This window comes from Protomyctophum parallelum (assembly GCF_964188405.1).
Source record: "Protomyctophum parallelum genome assembly, chromosome: 12".
In the NCBI taxonomy this organism is placed as follows: Eukaryota; Metazoa; Chordata; class Actinopteri; order Myctophiformes; family Myctophidae; genus Protomyctophum; species Protomyctophum parallelum.
In genome coordinates, this window is record NC_139712.1 from 38,666,869 (window position 1) to 38,685,943 (window position 19,075).

General features: G+C 42.6%; 1 protein-coding gene across 1 annotated transcript; it reads left to right on the forward strand.

Annotated features, from left to right (window-relative positions):
• The first annotated feature begins 9,190 nt into the window (after positions 1 to 9,190).
• Positions 9,191 to 10,684, forward strand: rrs1 (ribosome biogenesis regulator 1 homolog). The gene has a single exon (XM_083778796.1). It carries the CDS (start codon positions 9,215 to 9,217, stop codon positions 10,400 to 10,402), a length of 1,188 nt encoding a protein of 395 aa, XP_083634922.1. The 5' UTR covers positions 9,191 to 9,214; the 3' UTR covers positions 10,403 to 10,684.
• The last annotated feature ends 8,391 nt before the right edge of the window (positions 10,685 to 19,075 follow it).

A 19,075-nucleotide genomic window follows, 5' to 3' on the forward strand; every position in this document is an offset into this window, starting at 1 on the left:
AGTACCCTGGCCTATGATGTCAACGTGATAAACCCACACAGCTGAATGCTAAACTGAGGGATGACCTCTGTAAACTGCAATGACGCCATAGAGTACTGACCAGTTCTCTAACTGAGGGACGACCTCTGTAAGCTGCCATGACATAGAGTACTGACCAGTTCTCTCGTGGCTTCCAAAAGCCAGCATGCAGCCACTGAATGATACTGCAACAAACACTCATTTGTACACACTTACATACTCATACACTGTACATCCTCCACGCACGCACGCATGCATGCACGCACAAGCGCGCGCGCACACACACACACACACACACACACACACACACACACACACACACACACACACACACACACACACACACACACACACACACACACACACACAAGTTGGAATGATATCTCAAGGACTCTCCATTCCTGCTGTGTTATCTCTGGGAACCTTGCCAGGATTGGTGTGAGGTTGAACTGCTTCTCTTTCCTTTTCTGGCCAGAGAGGTTGTGTATCTCTGGGAGACCCCGGCTATGTTCCCTATACTCACCTGCTAACAACAGAGCCCAACCTCACTGTGAAATGATGGGATTAGAGATTAGCAGGGTGAACACAAGACTGCCTCTTCTGCCGTGTTGTCTGTCATCATGTAATGCATTTGGTCTCAAGAGAGCAGCGTGACTGGTGTTTTCAGTGACCCAAACAGTGAAGGTGGCTCGTCCTACTCGGTGCATGAAATACCACGTAGACAGTAGTTCGTAAGCAGCAGGTAGCAGTGAGGCGTTGCCCATGGCCGAATTAGTTTCTGTCCCAGCCACCCCAGATCAATATAATGATCCTCTGACCTCAACTGTCAGACACCCCCCGCCCCGGATGTTAAAGGGACACTTCACCCTTTTTGCAAAGAAATATATGTTAATGACGTTTAGAAGATGTAGAACACTTTCCTGGGGGTCTTTATGTGTATAATAGGCCTATGTGGTTTTAGATATTTTAGATTTTAGCAGTGAGCCCAGTGTCTCTGATGTCATGAACACTGGGCTCACTTACTTCCTGGACTACATCAAGGAAGCTCTTAGAAGGAAGTGAAGTGGTCACGTGACTGGGCTGCGCCATGACACTTTCATGGACACTTTCATGGGAGCCAAACTCACACCGGTAGTGCAATGAATACATGGCAGTGAATGGAGCCGGCTGGACCAGCTCATAACAAACATTATTCATGAACAATTGCGAGCTTTGTCATATAATTGGTTCAGGAATATGAAAGAAGACATAAGTGATATCACACGTTTTTTCCGAGTGGTTGTTTTTCGACTTAATAACTATTTATTTTTATTGAGGTATTTATAGAAGAGCACATAGTAAGTTTTTTGCCTGGGCTGCTCTCTGCTCTTTGAAAAAATAAATCACATTAAGTAGTATGCACATAAAAAAATAAGACAGCCTAAAATAACGTGTTATATATATTATTTTATTTTCCAGAAGCGATCACTTTACAAAAGGTCTCAGTCATTCATAAATAATGTTTGTTCATGAGCTGGTCACTGAGCTCTCATTGGCTCCAGTGCATTCTGCCGAACTTCCGGGTGTAGTTTGGCTCCTCACTGCTAAAATCTAAAATATCTAAAACCACAAATTACACACACAAAGACCCCCAGGAAAGTGTTCTAAATCTTCTAAACGTCATTAACATATATATTTTTTGCAAAAGGGGTGAAGTGTCCCTTTAAGGGTGATGAAATCCTGGTATAATTCGTACCCATTTTGCCTAGGTTATTTTTAGTTTAGTTTATTCGCACAATAAAACAGTACAAACAAAGGTAACATCAATAAAAGAGAAGTGTGCGCATGCTAAGAATAGCATGCGTGTTATGTCTATGACAGTGTTCTCTGTTATGCCGTACGTCATGTCGTACGTATGTCAGTCATTATTAGCAGCAGTCTAGTCATCATAATTGCAGATAAAATGTGTGACAGATAGTCATTGTTGGTGTTACAACCAAATAGGTCAGTCATTTATATAATAATACATATAAGCTATAATTTAATCTAATTATAAAAGGAAATTGTCAACAGCTAATCATTTCTGATTTATGCGAGGATGGTGCTGACAGGATTAGTCCAGCTACCATCCTCTACACCTCCTCTGTTTCTCTCCTTTTTTCCTCATCTTTTCCCTGAGGAGTCTCTCCTCCCATCTCCTCGGGTGCTAACAGGCCGGCTGTGAGAACGAAGAAAAAAGTAACCCTCTGGCTAGTCTTTGCGTGAATGGATGCCCCTTGTTTTGCCGTGATTCTTTATTCATGGTGGCAAGCAGTGCTTGCATGAGTGCTAGTCTGGCACTCATGCAAGCTGCTAGAGGGCTGTGGGCATTTCAGTCTGTGGCAGAAAATACTGAAGACCCTCACATGAGATCACCAACACATCATCCTGTGATCAAATGGTTGGCGTCGGCATGTACATTTACAAATATGGCTCCCAATCCTCAGTTGTTCCACAGAGATATAATATAAGGGCTACACTTTCCTTTGTAGGTCATCTGACAGAGCTCTAGATAAAGGGTTGTGCCACCCAGACCAAAAATGCATGCATTTATGAACAAAGGTAATTGCATGCACACTCCCAGTGGGCCAAGTCACTCCTCGTATGGGGATTTGAAGTTTTATCAATATCCGCTGATCCGACCAACTTCCCACTTGACGCTTCACCACCGATCCAATCGAATCAGCAGTTATGGACGACCGGATCTCCATTATTTGCCTGATTGGGCATATTTGTTGGATCGGCGGTTCTGGATAACAGCCTATCTGAATGACTCGGTGGCCGGGCACAGCAGTCCCTGGGGTCGACGGCGACACATTCGCTATGCCATTAGTTAAAAAACATATTAACCCATTCTGGGCGGGGTTCCCTATTTGTACCTTACCCCCTCAGGCCGGGAACCCATATTTGGGTTCTGTACAGTATGTACAGTATTCAAAAATGTAAAGATTTTGATTCTGCTATATCAATATTTGAAGTTTTTCAGAAACCTTAGGTCAGGATTTAGAGGCGTTTTTAGAATCGGCCTTAGGCCTGAATGGGTTAAACATAAAACAAAACACTCATTGGGCGAAAAACGGCCATAGCCACTAGCCCAAATGTGCTGTCATCATCACATTTGTGATGACGTGACGGCTATGGCCGTTTTAGCCCAAGGAGTGTTTTTTGTGCAAAACTAAGGCTTGGAATGGATTCAGCATCATGAAAACCCCCTAGTTTGACACGTCACATTCTACATAAAGCATGATGATGAGGTTGTTAATGGTATGGTCACATATTTTGCCAATTATGAAAGTTGCAAGTTAGCATCCGGCAGTTTCTACATGCTGGGGACCCATACTCAACATTTCTAACATAAAACTTTGGTGTACTCAACATGCCTGGGTTCACATTCTGGCAAGTGGACTATACTGAAATTACACATGCTACAGTACACCTAGTTAAAACATACCATACAGCTTTTTATGACTGTATACAGTATATTTTGAAAAAACAATTATTAAAGTAAGATGACTTTGCTCTCATAGTTCATAAAGAACTTGATCTGGTCTCTTCCATGTATCCCGCCATGAAATAATAATACTATTTGGACAAATTCCTATAAGTATAGTATAGTGAATGGTTAAGTCAGCAAAAATCCTAAATCCGGCTGAAGACCATGCATAGCCTTGGGCAGCCTAATGTCAATGGTTGACATGTATACTCTATATGTGTATGTAAGCTATGAGCATGTGTGTGAGTCCGAGCACGAATGTGCACGCTGTTGCCTACTCAAACTCAGGATAGGGACTTCTCATTCAAGATAGAGTGTCTCATTAAGCTCCAGACGTTCAGTTGTGACCTTATCCCTGCAGCTGTCAGCATGCTAGCGTAATAGGGCAGCCTTAGCTGACGATGAATATAATTACTGGCACCCAAAATAATAACAGCACCTTTGGGCAACACCATCAACCTGTTATTAATAACAAAGGGGCGACAGACAGACGTTAAGAATTCCTCACTGCAGAGGGGAAAAATAAATAGCTAGCAGTGACTGCTAAATTAAGCTATGATCCCCTTATAAGGAAAATTCACCCTAAAACACAAACCACATGTCACAAGTAATTTTCATGAGATTGTGCATGTCCGTCATAATTTGCAAGACTGAAATAATTTGACTAGGAGTGTTAAGTCATCTGACAGAATGGGCCTAAAGGGTAAAAAGACATAGGCGCCTAGTTTCCAGATATAATAACATAGTTTATTGTCTCCACCAGGCCGAAGGCATGGGGGGAGAGTATGTTTTGCACTCCGTCCGTCCGTCCGTGTGTCCGTCCGTCCGTCTGTGTGTGTGTGTGTGTGTGTCCGTGAGCAGCTAATCTCGGCCACCGTTAACCCGGTCGATGCCAAATTTTGCACACTCACTCCCTGGATGCCAACATGAACCTCTGCCCCAAACTTTCCAGAACGGCCTGTTATAGCGCCACCAGGAGGCCACTTTGTGCAAAACAAGTTTTGCACAGTACACCTACAGATTTTGTCCAAACATCACGCAAATTGGTACACAGTCTCTCTAGAGCCATTCAACGAAACCGGTCTTTCGGATTTCTCAGACTCCATCCTGATTGGTTAAGATTGGCTTCCAAAGTTCACAGGAGTGCTCAGTTTCAAACAAAATGCTGCAAATCATGAACACATCGCGTGATTTCCGTGAAATTGTGCACCCACATTCCCACTAGGCCGAGGACGAAATGCCACATGAACAATTTCAACTCAGCCTCAAGGTGGCGCTATAACTGGCCGAAAAGTGTTTTTATTTACTTTTGTTGCCCTTTTATCCAACCACCAGATGAAGGCAAGCTGCAATGTCCTACATTCCTATCCTGGTGGAGACCTGTGCCCAGAAGGGCACTTGTTCTAGTTAAGTTTGTGCTGAATTGATTGATGATATAAACCTACTTTAGTTTGCGCATTTGCTTGCAATTTAATCCCTGATGTATCTATCTCTCCAGGCATACTTGTCACTATGAATACTGAATATAATTACCATACACTACTGCAATATTAAATTCAACTTAACATTTTAAACCCGCTACATTACTAGCAAACATGCTTCTTTTATCTCTATACTCAATCCGCTTTTATCCCTCTACACTACACCAAATCTCCACGCAAATATAGCCGATCGACAAGCTCACAACATGTCACAATGTGAGCTTATAGAACTGCTATGTTGGGCTAATGTTCCCCCTGGAATGGGGAGGGTTCGAATGGTTAACTCCACACCAGCATATAACCAGATACAGTATAGCCTTTTATACTAATCAATACCAACCCACTGTTTAAACGATATGCTGCAATTCCTCATCAAGACCCTGAAATCTTCAGATTTTGTTGATTACTTTATTCAATTATTTATTCATTGTTTATTGATTAAATTGCTTAGTTCGATTAACTGTTGCACCCCTAATGTAATGTGAATGAAATGCCTTATCCCGTCCTGATATGAAATAAGACTCTACAGGTGTACAAAATGTCGATTAGTATTAGAGTTCAACCACTTTAAACCTATATACATCTGCTATTTGAAAATAGAAGATATACAAGCTCAGAATGTGGCCAACTACATATTCATTTGGGGTTCCTTGACATGAAAAAGTTTGAGAATCACTGGCCTAAAGGAGATGGATAACCTCAGATGTACCCTCTCCGAGTCTCTGGTACAGCAGGCAAAAATGTGAAAAGAGGCAGTAATACTAAATACTAAATATAATAGTCTATCTGTCGACAGTTTTATTGCCTAAACAGCGGCAGTGGCTCAGGGGTAGATCAGCCACTTGGGAACAGTTCGATCCCGGGCTCCCACAGAGTTAGTGTTGAAGTGTCTTTGATCAAGACGCTGAATCCCTAATTGCTCCCGATGAGCAGGTTGGTGCCATGCATGATTTCCTCCGCCATTGGTGTATGAATGTGTGTGTGAATGGGTGAATGTAATGCACAATCTATGAAAAGCGCCTTGGATAAAGGCGCTATATAAATGCACCATTTACCATTCAAATAATAGATAATAGGGTAATTGGCAAACTGTTATCATACTCTGACGAAGACTGAGTTTAATGGTCTGTCCCTATATTTAGCAGTCCCTGTCCCTATATTTAGCATTATGGCCATTACATTACATGAGCTGTGCGTCAACCTTAGATCTCATGACTCACTGTGGTCAGCACACTCTCCATCCATTCCTTTGCTGTCAAACTGTCTTGTATGCAGCCAGGTCTTTCTGTTGTACTGCAGTACAATACTATGTATCTGCATTCTGCACTCTGTGGAGAGAGAGAGAGAGAGAGAGAGAGAGAGAGAGAGAGAGAGCGGGGGATGGGGGGGAGAGAGGGAGAGTGATATATTGGTAAGGTCTAAGAACTACATAGTGTGTCCTGAGCAAATCACAAATCATCATCATACAACAGACCATATCTTCATGCTCAGCACCCTATTGAACAATCAAATAAAAAACAAACGCATCTGTTAAGAAGAAAGCATTGGAGCAACCTGACAAACATTGAAACGTCCTCTTTTGCCTTGCTCCAGTAAAGAAAGAGAGCTTATAGCCTTATACGTATATGTGTCTTGTTCCTGAGATGCACCGGACCAGCGTGATTGAGAGTGGAACCTCAAGCCCTGATTTGTTAGTCCTAAATATGACCACCATAGGTAACTTCAACCACCTCATAAGAGATAACTGATAATAGTGTGGTATGAGGCGTCCAAAAAACAGCTCCCGATTTTCATAATTTTAGGGTTGTTTTTTAGGTTTTAAAATATGCTGAGTTGATTTCTTACACGTTTGAAGTACCGTAGCCAGAAATGTCTTTTCTGACTGGGGGGTCTTTCCTCACAGGATCCCCAGACTTATCTCAGTACTCATTACATTCCTTGCTCTGCTCCTGCTCCAGAACTACTGTATGTCAAATTCGTTTTTGTAGCTGTTCTCTGATAACAAAAATGAGTAGTAGCTAATACCATGGGTCTTCCACAGGGGGTCCATGCCCCCTGGGCGGTCCTCAGAGTTACTACAGGGGCCCACCAAATCTTTGTGGGATAGGAACTTATTTTTTTTACATTAAACCACTTGATCATCCCTATTCTGAGGAGAACAAGCTCATATCTGCTGATTAAGATGCTGATGTCTTTCTCCTCTCTCTTAAATTAGTGTAAATAGTAGCTTTGTACAAACACACAGTTGGTGAAAAAGGTCAGCTGAAGTAATTTGTATAGTTCCCCGTAATTACATAGTTCTCTGTTTGCTGTTGATGGAACCCTGTACATTCCCTCAGATAAAGCCAGTCTGATGCATGCCAAGGCAGAGCCTCTTGAAATTGTCCCACTGCCTGATCTAATGCAGGAAGATCTTGTATCCCTAAGACTGTCAAAGTTCTAATAGTTGATGCCATGGGTGTGCTTCAGAGTATGAAAAAGACACCAACCACGCAGGCAGATCTTCAATATGCATTCAACAAATGCATCAAAATGATGATGGCTGGCTATGATGAGGGACGCATTGTCTTTGAGTTTGATCAGTATATGGATCAATCATTAAAGGATAAGATTTGCCAGAAGAGAGCAACTTCATTGTAGAATATGCAATCCATCCAGAGATGAAGCTCACCATGTTCATCGGGGAACAGAACACCAGGGAGGCGTATGAGAGATCCCAAATATATGACCCCCCGAGAAAAGGGGTCATTTTCTGACAGTTTGGTCCCTATTAAAGCCAAAACAGCAACAAAAAAATAAAAGAATTAGCACAATAATCCTACGGAAGTACACCTCGTACCACACTATAAGGCAAGATTACTTTTTTCGCCACCAAAAGGAATATCAAGCTGGACATCTCAACTAAAATGCAGTGGTGTAAAGTAAGTACATTTACTTAATCACTGTACTTAAATACAATTTTGAGGTATTTGTACTTGAGTATTTCCAATATCCAGTACTTCTACTCCACTACCTCTCAGAGGAGCCAAATATTGTACTTTTACTCCACTACAATTATTTTAAAACATATTTTTTAAGGAAATCCTTGACTTGGTGAACACGTGCCTTTTGCAGGCTGCCACAGGCAGACATGGCTCCCAAGAGAAGACAGACCTGCTGCACACAAGATGAGATGGAAAGAAACCAAGCTGCACTTTATAACTAAGTGTACAAACTACAAAGACATCAGAGACACTGTAGACACATATTACTTTAATACTTCCCACAGATTAAACACCCAAAGAGAGTTTGAAAACATGACTAAATGACGAATACTCCCATACCTGCTGCGTTAGGGTACAGCATGTGCAAACACAGCAGCAGAATTTGTAAACGGGCAGGAAAAGGACAGTAGAACAACCTACTATTCAATTGACGCTGATTGAGTTGAAATTGAGAGAGTGGAACAACACTTCCCCCTTGTGGATAAAACATAGAAATATTTGATCGAAAGAGAGGGAAAGGACAAATACGTCACGACCCAAAAGCCAACTATCACTTCCCTGGTGGTCTAGTGGTTAGGATTCGGCGCTCTCACCGCCGCGGCCCGGGTTCGATTCCCGGTCAGGGAACTCACTTTTCCTTATTTCAAGAAGGGTAATATAATATTATTAAGAAAACAGAAGTTGTAGGTTCAGACGTCCCGTTCGCGAATACGTCCCGTTCACTACAAAGGGGAAAGTTTAAGGAAACTCTCCCAGCTACTCCCAGTCTCCCACAAATAGAGAAGAATAACAATTAATTGATTATGAAGGAAAAGGAGGTACCCCAGACCTTATTTTTAAGTTTTAACTGTACTATATCAATCCTATTCCTGCGTCACGTTCTAAAATGTTGGGGGACGCAGCGTATAGATATAGAGGTCAGGTTCCAAACGGAGCTAGTTCCCGAGGGCTAGTGATATGTATTGTATTATTATTCCCTGAATTGTAATGTCATCGTTCGATTCATGACTTGTCTTCAATGCATTCCATCCAACTTTCGGCTCCAGCTTCAGGCAGTTTTTTGCTTTAGTTTGTTTAAAACGTGACGTATTTGCCGTTCCTCCTTCTTTCTTTCGTAGCTTCCTTGTAAATAATAACCCGGAAGTAATGGTGTTGTATTTGACCTGACAACGTCACACGTGCATCTTGCTGAGAGAGACCACGCGCAGACAGCAATACGCATGATGGCTGCCTGTAACATAGAGGACGTGCTGGCTAAAGTCGAGCAAGATGAGGCAGAAAAACTGAAAAGCATCACCGTCCACAAAGAACTCGATGTCGAATATGATATCGGCAACCTGGCCGCCTTCGATAAGAACAACATTGACATGCGTGAGTTCAGAGAGCAGAAGAAAGAGGACTTTCTACGGTCGCTCGCCCGCGACAACACGCAGCTGCTCATCAACGAGATCTGGAAACAACCCGTGGAGAGATGCGACGAGGTGATCGTCGCCAAACTACCCGAACCGACCACTCCACTGCCCAGAGAGAAGCCTGCTCCCAAACCAAAAGCCCCGACCAAATGGGAGGAATTCGCTAGACTGAAGGGTATCAAGAAAAAGAAGAGAACCAATTTGTTGTGGGACGATGTCGCCAAGGACTGGAAACGGCGCTATGGCTACCAGAGGGCCAAAGATGACACCAAGGAGTGGCTGATCGAGGTCCCTGTAACCGCAGACCCCAACGAGGACCAGTTCCAGAAGCGCAACCATGCCAAGAAGGAGAGAGTGGCGAAGAACGAGCTGCACCGGCTGAGGAACATCGCCAGGTCCCAGAAGATCAAAGTGCCAGGTGTTGGACTGATGACTTCAACCAATCAGTCCAAATCTGAGCTGGGCATGGCCGTCAGTGTTGCCAGGACTTCCACAGCGTCAGTGGGTAAATTTCAGGACCGCCTGCCTAAAGAGAAACCTCCCAAGAACATGGGCAAGAAGAGGAAATTTCAGCCTGTCATAGGTGACTTTTCAAGTGAAAAACAAAAGCAGCTGGACCTTCTGAACATCATGGACCGTAAGAAACCAAAGCTAGACATCGCTAAAGCTGTCAACAAGCAGATGCGTGAAGAGGACAGGGAGGAGGCTGCAGCCAGATATAAGAAGGGCGCAGGAAAGAAGGGACAGAAGAGAAACTTCTCTGGCAAAGGGAGGGGTGGAAAAGGAGGAGGAGGAGGAGGAGGAGGAGAAGGAGAGGGAGGATGGGGAGGCAAAGGTGGGAAGGCTGGAGCTGGACGGGGTAAGCCTAGAGGCCCTATGGGGGGCAAGCCTGGAGGACGCATGGGGGGCAAGCCTGGAGGAGGCATGGGGGGCAAGGCTGGAGGACGCATGGGAGGCAAGTCTGGAGGAGGCAAAGGGAAACCTGGGAAGAGATAAGTCATGAAACTGTGTCCAACTTCCAATGTGCCTTGTCATAAAAAAAGACTGGAGTTGCTCTGTTGGCTGCTGTATGACGGGCAGTGATGTAATAATATCAGGTGTTTTGACTGTTTTCCCTGATATGTATTGTTGTCATGGAAAAATAATCCGTACTGAAATGTAAATGTTGGCCTCAGGTCGAAATATGTCAACCTGATGCCCCCTCCTCCTGTTAATGATGTGTAACACTTTGTATGATTTACTTATTTCAACCCATATTAAAACCGGAATTGGATAGAATTGTTTGTTTTTCTTTTAACAATTGCAGTCTATGGCATGTAATACATTGAAAATTGTGAATAGAACTCTGTCAAAATGGTACTGTTGCATCTGCAGTATTAGTTTTCCGATCGTATATGAACTTGCACCTGTACTCCAAGTTCATGTATTTTTTGTTTGACTATTTCTCATTTGGCAGACCAATATTCAAGTCATTGAAAGTGACAAAATGTTGGCCCAGGCGGTGGCGTAACCGTCTGGGCACCCGACTGGTGATCCAGTCGCAGTGTGCCGCGGGTTCGACTCCCGAGCCCGACACGGCCTTTACTGCATGTCATCCCCCCATCTCTCTCCCGTTTCCTGTCAGCCTACTGTCTGTCCCTTCAAAAACCAATGAAAGGCGTAAGCCGCAAAAAAATATCTTAAAAAAAAAAAAAGAAAGTGACAAAATGTTTAAAAAAATATCACACCTGTGTGAACTGGGGTGCTCTAATCATCATACATCATCAATATCCTCGGTCCCAGCCTTATAGTCGCATCAGCCTGCGAGTAAGGCTGATGAGTTAAAATATAAGGCAGAGTGCATAGCCGGAAATGTCGGGCCGGAACATCTGTCGGATGTATTTCCCCCGGATAATATATTTTTCGACCAAACACTTGTTTCATACGCAGAGAATGTAAACAGATTTTTGTGAAGTGTCAACATCATTTCCTTACTTCTGCCAAATTCCAGCAATGCACTCAATACATCATACATACATAGTTTTGCATGGCGAGCCTCTTCCTCCATCTCATTCCGGCCAATCACAATTTGCATTCTCACTTTTGTCTTCAATGTTCAGCTGTCTCTCAATGTTTGTTTACACAGATCCTCAAAGCTCGACATAGGCCCCTCAAAAAGAAAAAATATTGGAATGTTGGAAGGTAATAACTAAATAGGCCTACTAAGATACTTTGAGTGCTATTGCTTTCTTCGAAAAACAATGGGCTGTTATAGAACTTGAGCTCTTATTGGCTTTGATAAAAGTTGTTTTTGAGTTGGTGTTTGGACTCACCAAACAAATCTACTTGAGAGGGGGGAAATACTGTATATACATACCCTGAAAAACTACTGGCTCTGCCTTACCCATATAGTTAAGAAAACATGAATCAGACATTCTGTTTTATCAATAGGATATTATCATCTGTAGTTCTACTTAGATTTTGGTGCTGTAGCAAACAACGCTTTTTAATCCATCCACCAGGCTAAGCCATGGCTCTCATTGTCAAGTTTCAAACCTATATTCTCTGTTCAGTTAACAATAACATTGTCAATAATTAACACAGGATCAACCCCTTCAATTCAAATAGGGACAGCATCGGATGAAATGCCTATTCTGTAACTACATTTTTCTTTTAGGAAAAAAATAATAATATATATATATATATATTTATATATACATTTAGCAAGTACATTTGTGCTCCATGCATGAACCTTTTTGTTGTTGCAGCAGTTGTGCTGCCCTAACTACTCAGTTATATTTTTGTTTCTGATTCACTGCATAATCTCTCACTTTATTGATGGATAGTGTTTGATTGCTGACACAAGCACGCTGCCAAGCTCTGTTGTTCATAAGGGGATGGGGAGGGTGATTGTGGGTGTTGGAGTGGCAGTGGGGGCTTTTAATCGCCATCTGCTGACAGACCCCCCCCCCGCCCTGGCCACTGGAAAATGGGACACAAGTCACTACCGCCAAATCAATCATGCATTCTGATGAGGTGAAATTATGAAATCTTGTCCATGTTGGGCATGGTGACCTGACCTTGCCAGTGACCAGATGGACAAGAAACAATAGGCAAAGGCGCAGAGCTTGTATATCTCGGAGCATGCATCTTGGAGAATAGTATTTTAATAGGTTAACATCAAGAGTATGCCACTAATTGTAATTTGACCTCTGTTAGTTCTTCCATCTAGAATTGAAACCTTTTATGCAGCATCTCCATTCAAAACAAGTCAATTTTAAATAAGCATGGCTGTGTGCTTTTGGTCGCTAGAATGTACTAGGAGAAAATGCATATTGCAGCTGAAATTCAGTGTATACATACAGTATGATGCTGTGTGTGTAAGTGTGTGTGTGTGTGTGTGTGTGTGTGTGTGTGTGTGTGTGTGTGTGTGTGTGTGTGTGTGTGTGTGTGTGTGTGTGTGTGTGTGTGTGTGTGTGTGTGTGTGTGTGTGTGTGTGTGTGTGTGTCGTCCTGGCCAGTGCTGCAGTGGGTTTAGTCACCTGCGTTTATGTAAGGCTGGCAGTGAGCTTGCAGAACCCTCAGTCAGTGTGTGAGTGTGACTCAGATCTCCAATATGCAGCGCATCTACATGCAGAGCAATGAACGCTTTGAGGTCTTCACTACTGTCCTTGCTCCACAAGGTGAGTGAAACAGTATACTGTATGTACCATCATGTATCACACGGAGAAGAATCATTCATGATTCTGACACACTGTCGACGGTGGAAAATAAATCAATAAAAAATATCAAATGCAGTAGATCATTTGAACTCACTCCCTGTGGTTTGTTTGTTGTTTAACTGATGGTTTTAAATGATAACAGTGGAATCCAACTGCATTATTATGCATTCTGTCATGTCAAATGTCGTGATGGGTTAGACGGCAACAATGTGCATGCATTCTACTCACTTGCCGTTATTGTGATGAACACAAAATTGGTCTTTGTGATTTGACTTTTTGCTGAATCATCTCCTGGGAATCTTGATGCTTGCAGCAAGATATCGATGTAGAGCAGATGTGGAAAAGGCAAGTAGACATTTCTCCTTGATTTAGGTCAGTCTAAAATGCACTGATTGTTCTGAATTCACTGAATACAAAATCATTAATTTATTATTAATTTGCTGTTCAGTGTTCAAATGTACATCTTTGAGGCAAGCCGTTATTTTCTTTCTTCTTTTCTTTCTTTTTTAGTGTGGCATGCATATGAAATCAAAACCCTAATCCCTAATATTTCTGAATATTTGCAATTATATATTATTATATTTTGGATAGTGATCTCACTAAACTAAAATAGTTCCTTATAGCTCAGTTTGACCATTCCATGTAGTTCAGTGTGACATTTGATTAATCTAATTCCAGTGGCAATGACAAATGTGAGGAATAGAAACAGGTAGACCAGACACAAATGTAGGGTTTCTGTTTCACTGCAGATGATCTTTGTCTTAAAATGACTGATCCTTCACATACAATTACCTCTATACAACAAACAAAAAAGACACATGTGAATAATGTATATGATTTCTTTTAAACAAATGCTATGGTCTGAGAGACTGTATTAGCTGATTATCTACAGACATGTACTTTGGCTTTTCAAAGACAGAATGCAGTCTGCAACATTTCTATTCTCATTATGTCCACTAGATGGTAGTGATACACAGCTACAAGCCCCATTGGCCAGATGAGCTGGAGCTGTCACGGGGTGACGTCATCCTGGTGTTGCGCATACATGAGGAGGAGAGGTGGTTTGGGTGGCTGCAGAACGGCCAGAGAGGCTACTTCCCCGCCTCCTGTGTGATGGAGCTGGGCCAGGTTGGTTGGCAGAAGCTGTTCATCAATGCAGCATTATGATACACAAGGGACTGTGCTGTTGTTTCATGCTTACTGGAAGCATATTGGATTCTTTAAGCTCTATAGGACAATGTTGATTTGTTCTGTTACAAACACCCACATTCCACAGAATACACACACTGTTTGTAGTTGTTCCTTATAGCACTGCATGGTTCTCAGAGTGGGATCTGGAGACCACCAAAGGGGTCCTTGAGGGGCCTCCGGGGGTCCCCACCAAAACAAAGAACAGTTTTAAAGTATTACATTTTTGGGCTATTTTCTGGCTGATCTACAAGCTCACAACGCATTGCAATGCAATGTGGGCTTGTAGATCTACTGTTTTCTAAAAAAATATAAATAATAATAATAATTAACAATTCTATCATTCCTTTCAGTTGAGGCTCTCCAGCGGTGCTGAAAGCAGAGACATAGACAGTGTAAAACATGCATGATAGAGTGTATTTCTATTGTTTTAGTAAAGAACAAAGTCCTGAGGTGCTGTCTAACAGTCTCCTTCTTGTTTTGACATTGAGTAGAGAGTTGTTTGTGGGCCTATGAAAGAAGATATGGCTCGTAGCAGACATCGTGTAGAGGAGTTCAGGATGTTAGTGGTAACCTCAGCCTAACACACAGCTCTGTTGGCTGCTATAGTGCCCTCAGGAGAATACGCCTGCCAGGGACCTGCGGCGACCTGTGTCCCTGAGAAGCTGCAAATATGTGTCAGGTTTCCATCCTAGATGTGGAAGGTGAGTGTCTTCCGTAAAAAAATATGAAGTGATGTGACCGGCACACACACATACACGCACGCACGCACGTGTTTTCCCCCTCCAAAACAAGTGCATATGCACACTTCACGCACACCACCCAGCAGCTGTTCTACGATCGGAGCCACACACCCCATCCCCAAATCCAATCCCACTCCACTCCGCCCAGAGGCCCCTGAACAGGTGGCCCCCTCTCGTCCCTCATTAGTTGACAAAGCATGTAGATTACAGCTAACACCCCCCTTCCCGATCAATCTCTTGTCATTGCACTGCTGCTCACACAGCTTTGGGAGGGGGGGAGGTGATATTGCTTGATCCGATCAGAATCTTGCAGGTTTTCCCTCTAAAAGTAAATGGGGTTCATGGCAGGGCCATGAAAAACAAGATGGGGGCTCACTTTTAAATGCTAAAAAAAACAAAAAAGTACGACAGGGCTGTCACAATTTTACTAGATATTATATCAACATTTTACAACATTTTCAAATGTAATTAGATTTATTTTGAATTCTAGTCATAGCCTATTTATTATTTATAAATGACCTAATAGACCATGTATCCTTAAAAGTGCAGTGTATTAAAAGTATATATACTGGCACTATATTATGGGGTGTGAAAGAGAGGAGGGGTGAGTTTATATTTGACAGTCGGCCACACATACAAAGAGCAATGCGCCAGCATGTGCGCCCACACGTACACACACACACACACACACACACACACACACACACACACACACACACACACACACACACACACACACACACACACACACACACACACACACACACACACACACACACACACACACACACACAGCCCTCTGTACAGCTCCGTACTTGTCTTGTCTGCAAAGAGCGGTGGAATTTGGGTCATGAGGAATAAACAGGGCCTTTGTGGTTGTTATTTCCTCTTTGTCCCCCAGTGGACACGGGCTGCAGACCCCCGGGAGGAGCAGCGGAGGAGGTGGAGGAACAGGGCTGGAGGCAGGCCAGGGTGAGAAGGAGGGCCCCTTCCTGGAGCGGAGGCCCCAAGTCTCTCCACCACTGGCCTCGCCGCCCCGAACACACAGATCCCCGGGCCTGCTCCATAGGATTCTGTCCAAGCACCGGAAAAAGATCCAATGCAAGGGGGCCGCCAGCGGGGCCACCAACGGGGCCTTCGAAGCTGACTGAGAGGCCCCTCTCTCTCTCTCTCTCTTTCAGTGGTGGCTCAGTGGCTGCGGTCCACTTCTGTCGGGATGGGTGCGGGGGAGTTGGTGTGGGTGGGACTGGGAGGTTGTCTAATGTGGCGCGTTATGTTTTTGAAAAGCCGACACATTTCGTGAATTCACCAAGTAATCACATTGGCATGGAGTCTATCCTGTGCATCTAGTCCAGGTGTAAGAGCTGCTTCTCTGCCAGCACTGTTATGAAATATGAGTAGTGTTTGGGAAATTGCAATATTATAGTGTAATATTATATGTAACATAGGGCAATATACTAGCTATTGGTGGCTAAACAATGTTTCATTGATTGTCAAGGAGGAAGTACAAGATTTAGGCCTATACATTTGTTCACCAGCTTTACTACTTTACACCAGCTTTACTGTTTCCAAAATGTGTGCATATTATTTATTCCATGATATCATTATTTGTTACCCTACAACTTGAACTGCTTATAACATTAATTAGAATCATACTAAATAGATACACTGTACAGTATAGAATCATCATCATCATCATCATCATCTGTTTTTACGTCTATAGAAGATATTAGAATAGATCTTTTTATTTTTAATAAAATCATCCAACCCTAATCCTCATTGGCTGGTGTATCTTTTTCATTTTATTAATAACATGCTCCCTTGTATTAATTACCTCATACTTAAGTCCCTGTGAATCTTCCTTTCAACATTCCAGGGCCTCCCTTCTTTATAACACTGTTGTGGAAGAAGAAGAAAAAGAACTCTCTGCAGTGAAAGCCAGTGGATGGATGGAGGTTTTCTCGAATCTCAGCACATCACCAAAGGGGCTAGTGATTATGCCTGTTGCCTCGGTGACTATAAGCAGCTCTCAGAAGTTCCTTGCGGTCTTCTGTTGTAGTAGCTTCCAACAAGTCCCTATAGCAGACCTGTAAGGGTGGGCTGGAGATTGCTTCCTTCCAGAGAACACACACACACACCCTACAGCGCAGTGCACGCACACACACACAGACACACACACACACACACACACCAATCCTAATCGTGACCCTCACCTTGACCTCAGTGGGACTGAGAATGGCACAGCACCCCCTGGTTTGATCAGTGGTATAATCCATTGTAATAAACACTGTGGGAGGGCCGTCAAACTGGGGCCAGCGTATGGGAGGCATGTCTTGCACAGAGGATTGCGTAATGTTATAACACGATCAGGAAGACAAAGTTACTAGACAAAGCGAGCTATTGGCTGCCATTCACAGCTTCTCACTGTCAGTACTGTTTCAGTTCATCTTCAGCTAGTGTCTCTCCAATACAGAATAATGTATTTTCATTTAAAAATAAATCACTTTAAATTCAATTCATTTTTGTTACATCAACAGCTATAGCAGTGGTTATCAAACCTTCAATAGCCTACCCCCTTTCCCTGATATCTGAATCCAATATGTTGCTTAGAAAAATACAAGAGAGAATCATAACTACAGTATAGCAAAATATGTTATGAATGAGCGATAACCCACCTTTTGAGTTGCAATTAGTGCCTGCTGAGCAGATCTTAAAATGTTCAAAATCAAACAGAATACAGGAAAATAACTAATGTTTTCTATTACAGACAACTGTTATTGAATAGAAAACATTAGTTATTTTCCTCTATTCTGTTTTATTAAACTAGTCAAGTTTTGTATTTATTTAATTAAATGTAACACTTGGATCAGCATTCAGCAGATTTCTTCTCACATTAGTATGTTTCCAAGTACCCTTAAGGGTACCCTTAAGGGTACATGATTCCCCATTTGGGTACATTTGAGAAACACTAACCTACAGTACTAGTTCTATGTGTGAGGATTGACCTTTTGCATGGCAGCCTTATTGACATATGATTTATAATTACAATTTAGGTATTTACTTTAGTAGACGCTCTTTATTCAGAGCGACTTACAATAAGCAAGGTAAACATACATCAAATGCAGATACATTGTAGTGCCTCGGTAAACTAGGATGCAGGCAAACCAAGAACCTAGCATCAGTACAATAAACAATATACTATCAAAATCATATTGAAACTAGAACTGCACTCTGTCGAGTGCATACTTGCTTGTTGCACACTAGTAGGCCATAAATGGCCAACTAGTGCGCAAGCAGAGCGCGCAAGTCCTTTCGACCGCTGTAAACTGTCAAATCTCAGTATCTCTGTGAAGGAACGTTTGAAATGTATAATTTTTAGATGTAACTATTTGCTACCTACCTACTTTATGCATATAAACACCTAGTATTATTAAGTATGATTCAAGTTTCTATCTATATAAGTTTGGGTGAAGAGCTAGTCATACATATACACACCACGTACTCTGGTCCCAGCAGATCAGGCACAACTTGCTATTTTATTTTTACTGATTATGTATATAGTATACGTATGACTAGCTCTAAATGATGACGTAAGAAATATGGTAATTTGTGGTCATTTGGTCCCAGCAAAACAGGCACAGATTTGATGTTTTTCTGCATAAACATCGAATGGCGGGACAGCTGTCACGGCGGAAAAGACCGGGCGAAAACATTACTTGTGCGCTCTGCTTGCGCAAGTAACTATAGGATACCAGCTAAACAATGAACCAGGAATCTGTTTAAATACTGTACATGCTATCTAATTTATATTTTTGAGGGGTGCTAGCCCCTCCAACGCTTTGTGGCTTTGTGTGTTCCGCCCGTGATGTCATGTCACGTGTGTTGCCAAGTCTATGGACTTTATATGGCGAGATCTCTTCCATACGGCCAAGTCCATGGCAAATGACGCAAGTGTGTCTCCAGTGACTTCATCATCATGCATGATCATTGTGATAAAATGCGCCCCTCAGTGTGATTTTTGAGGGGCGCTAGCTTTGT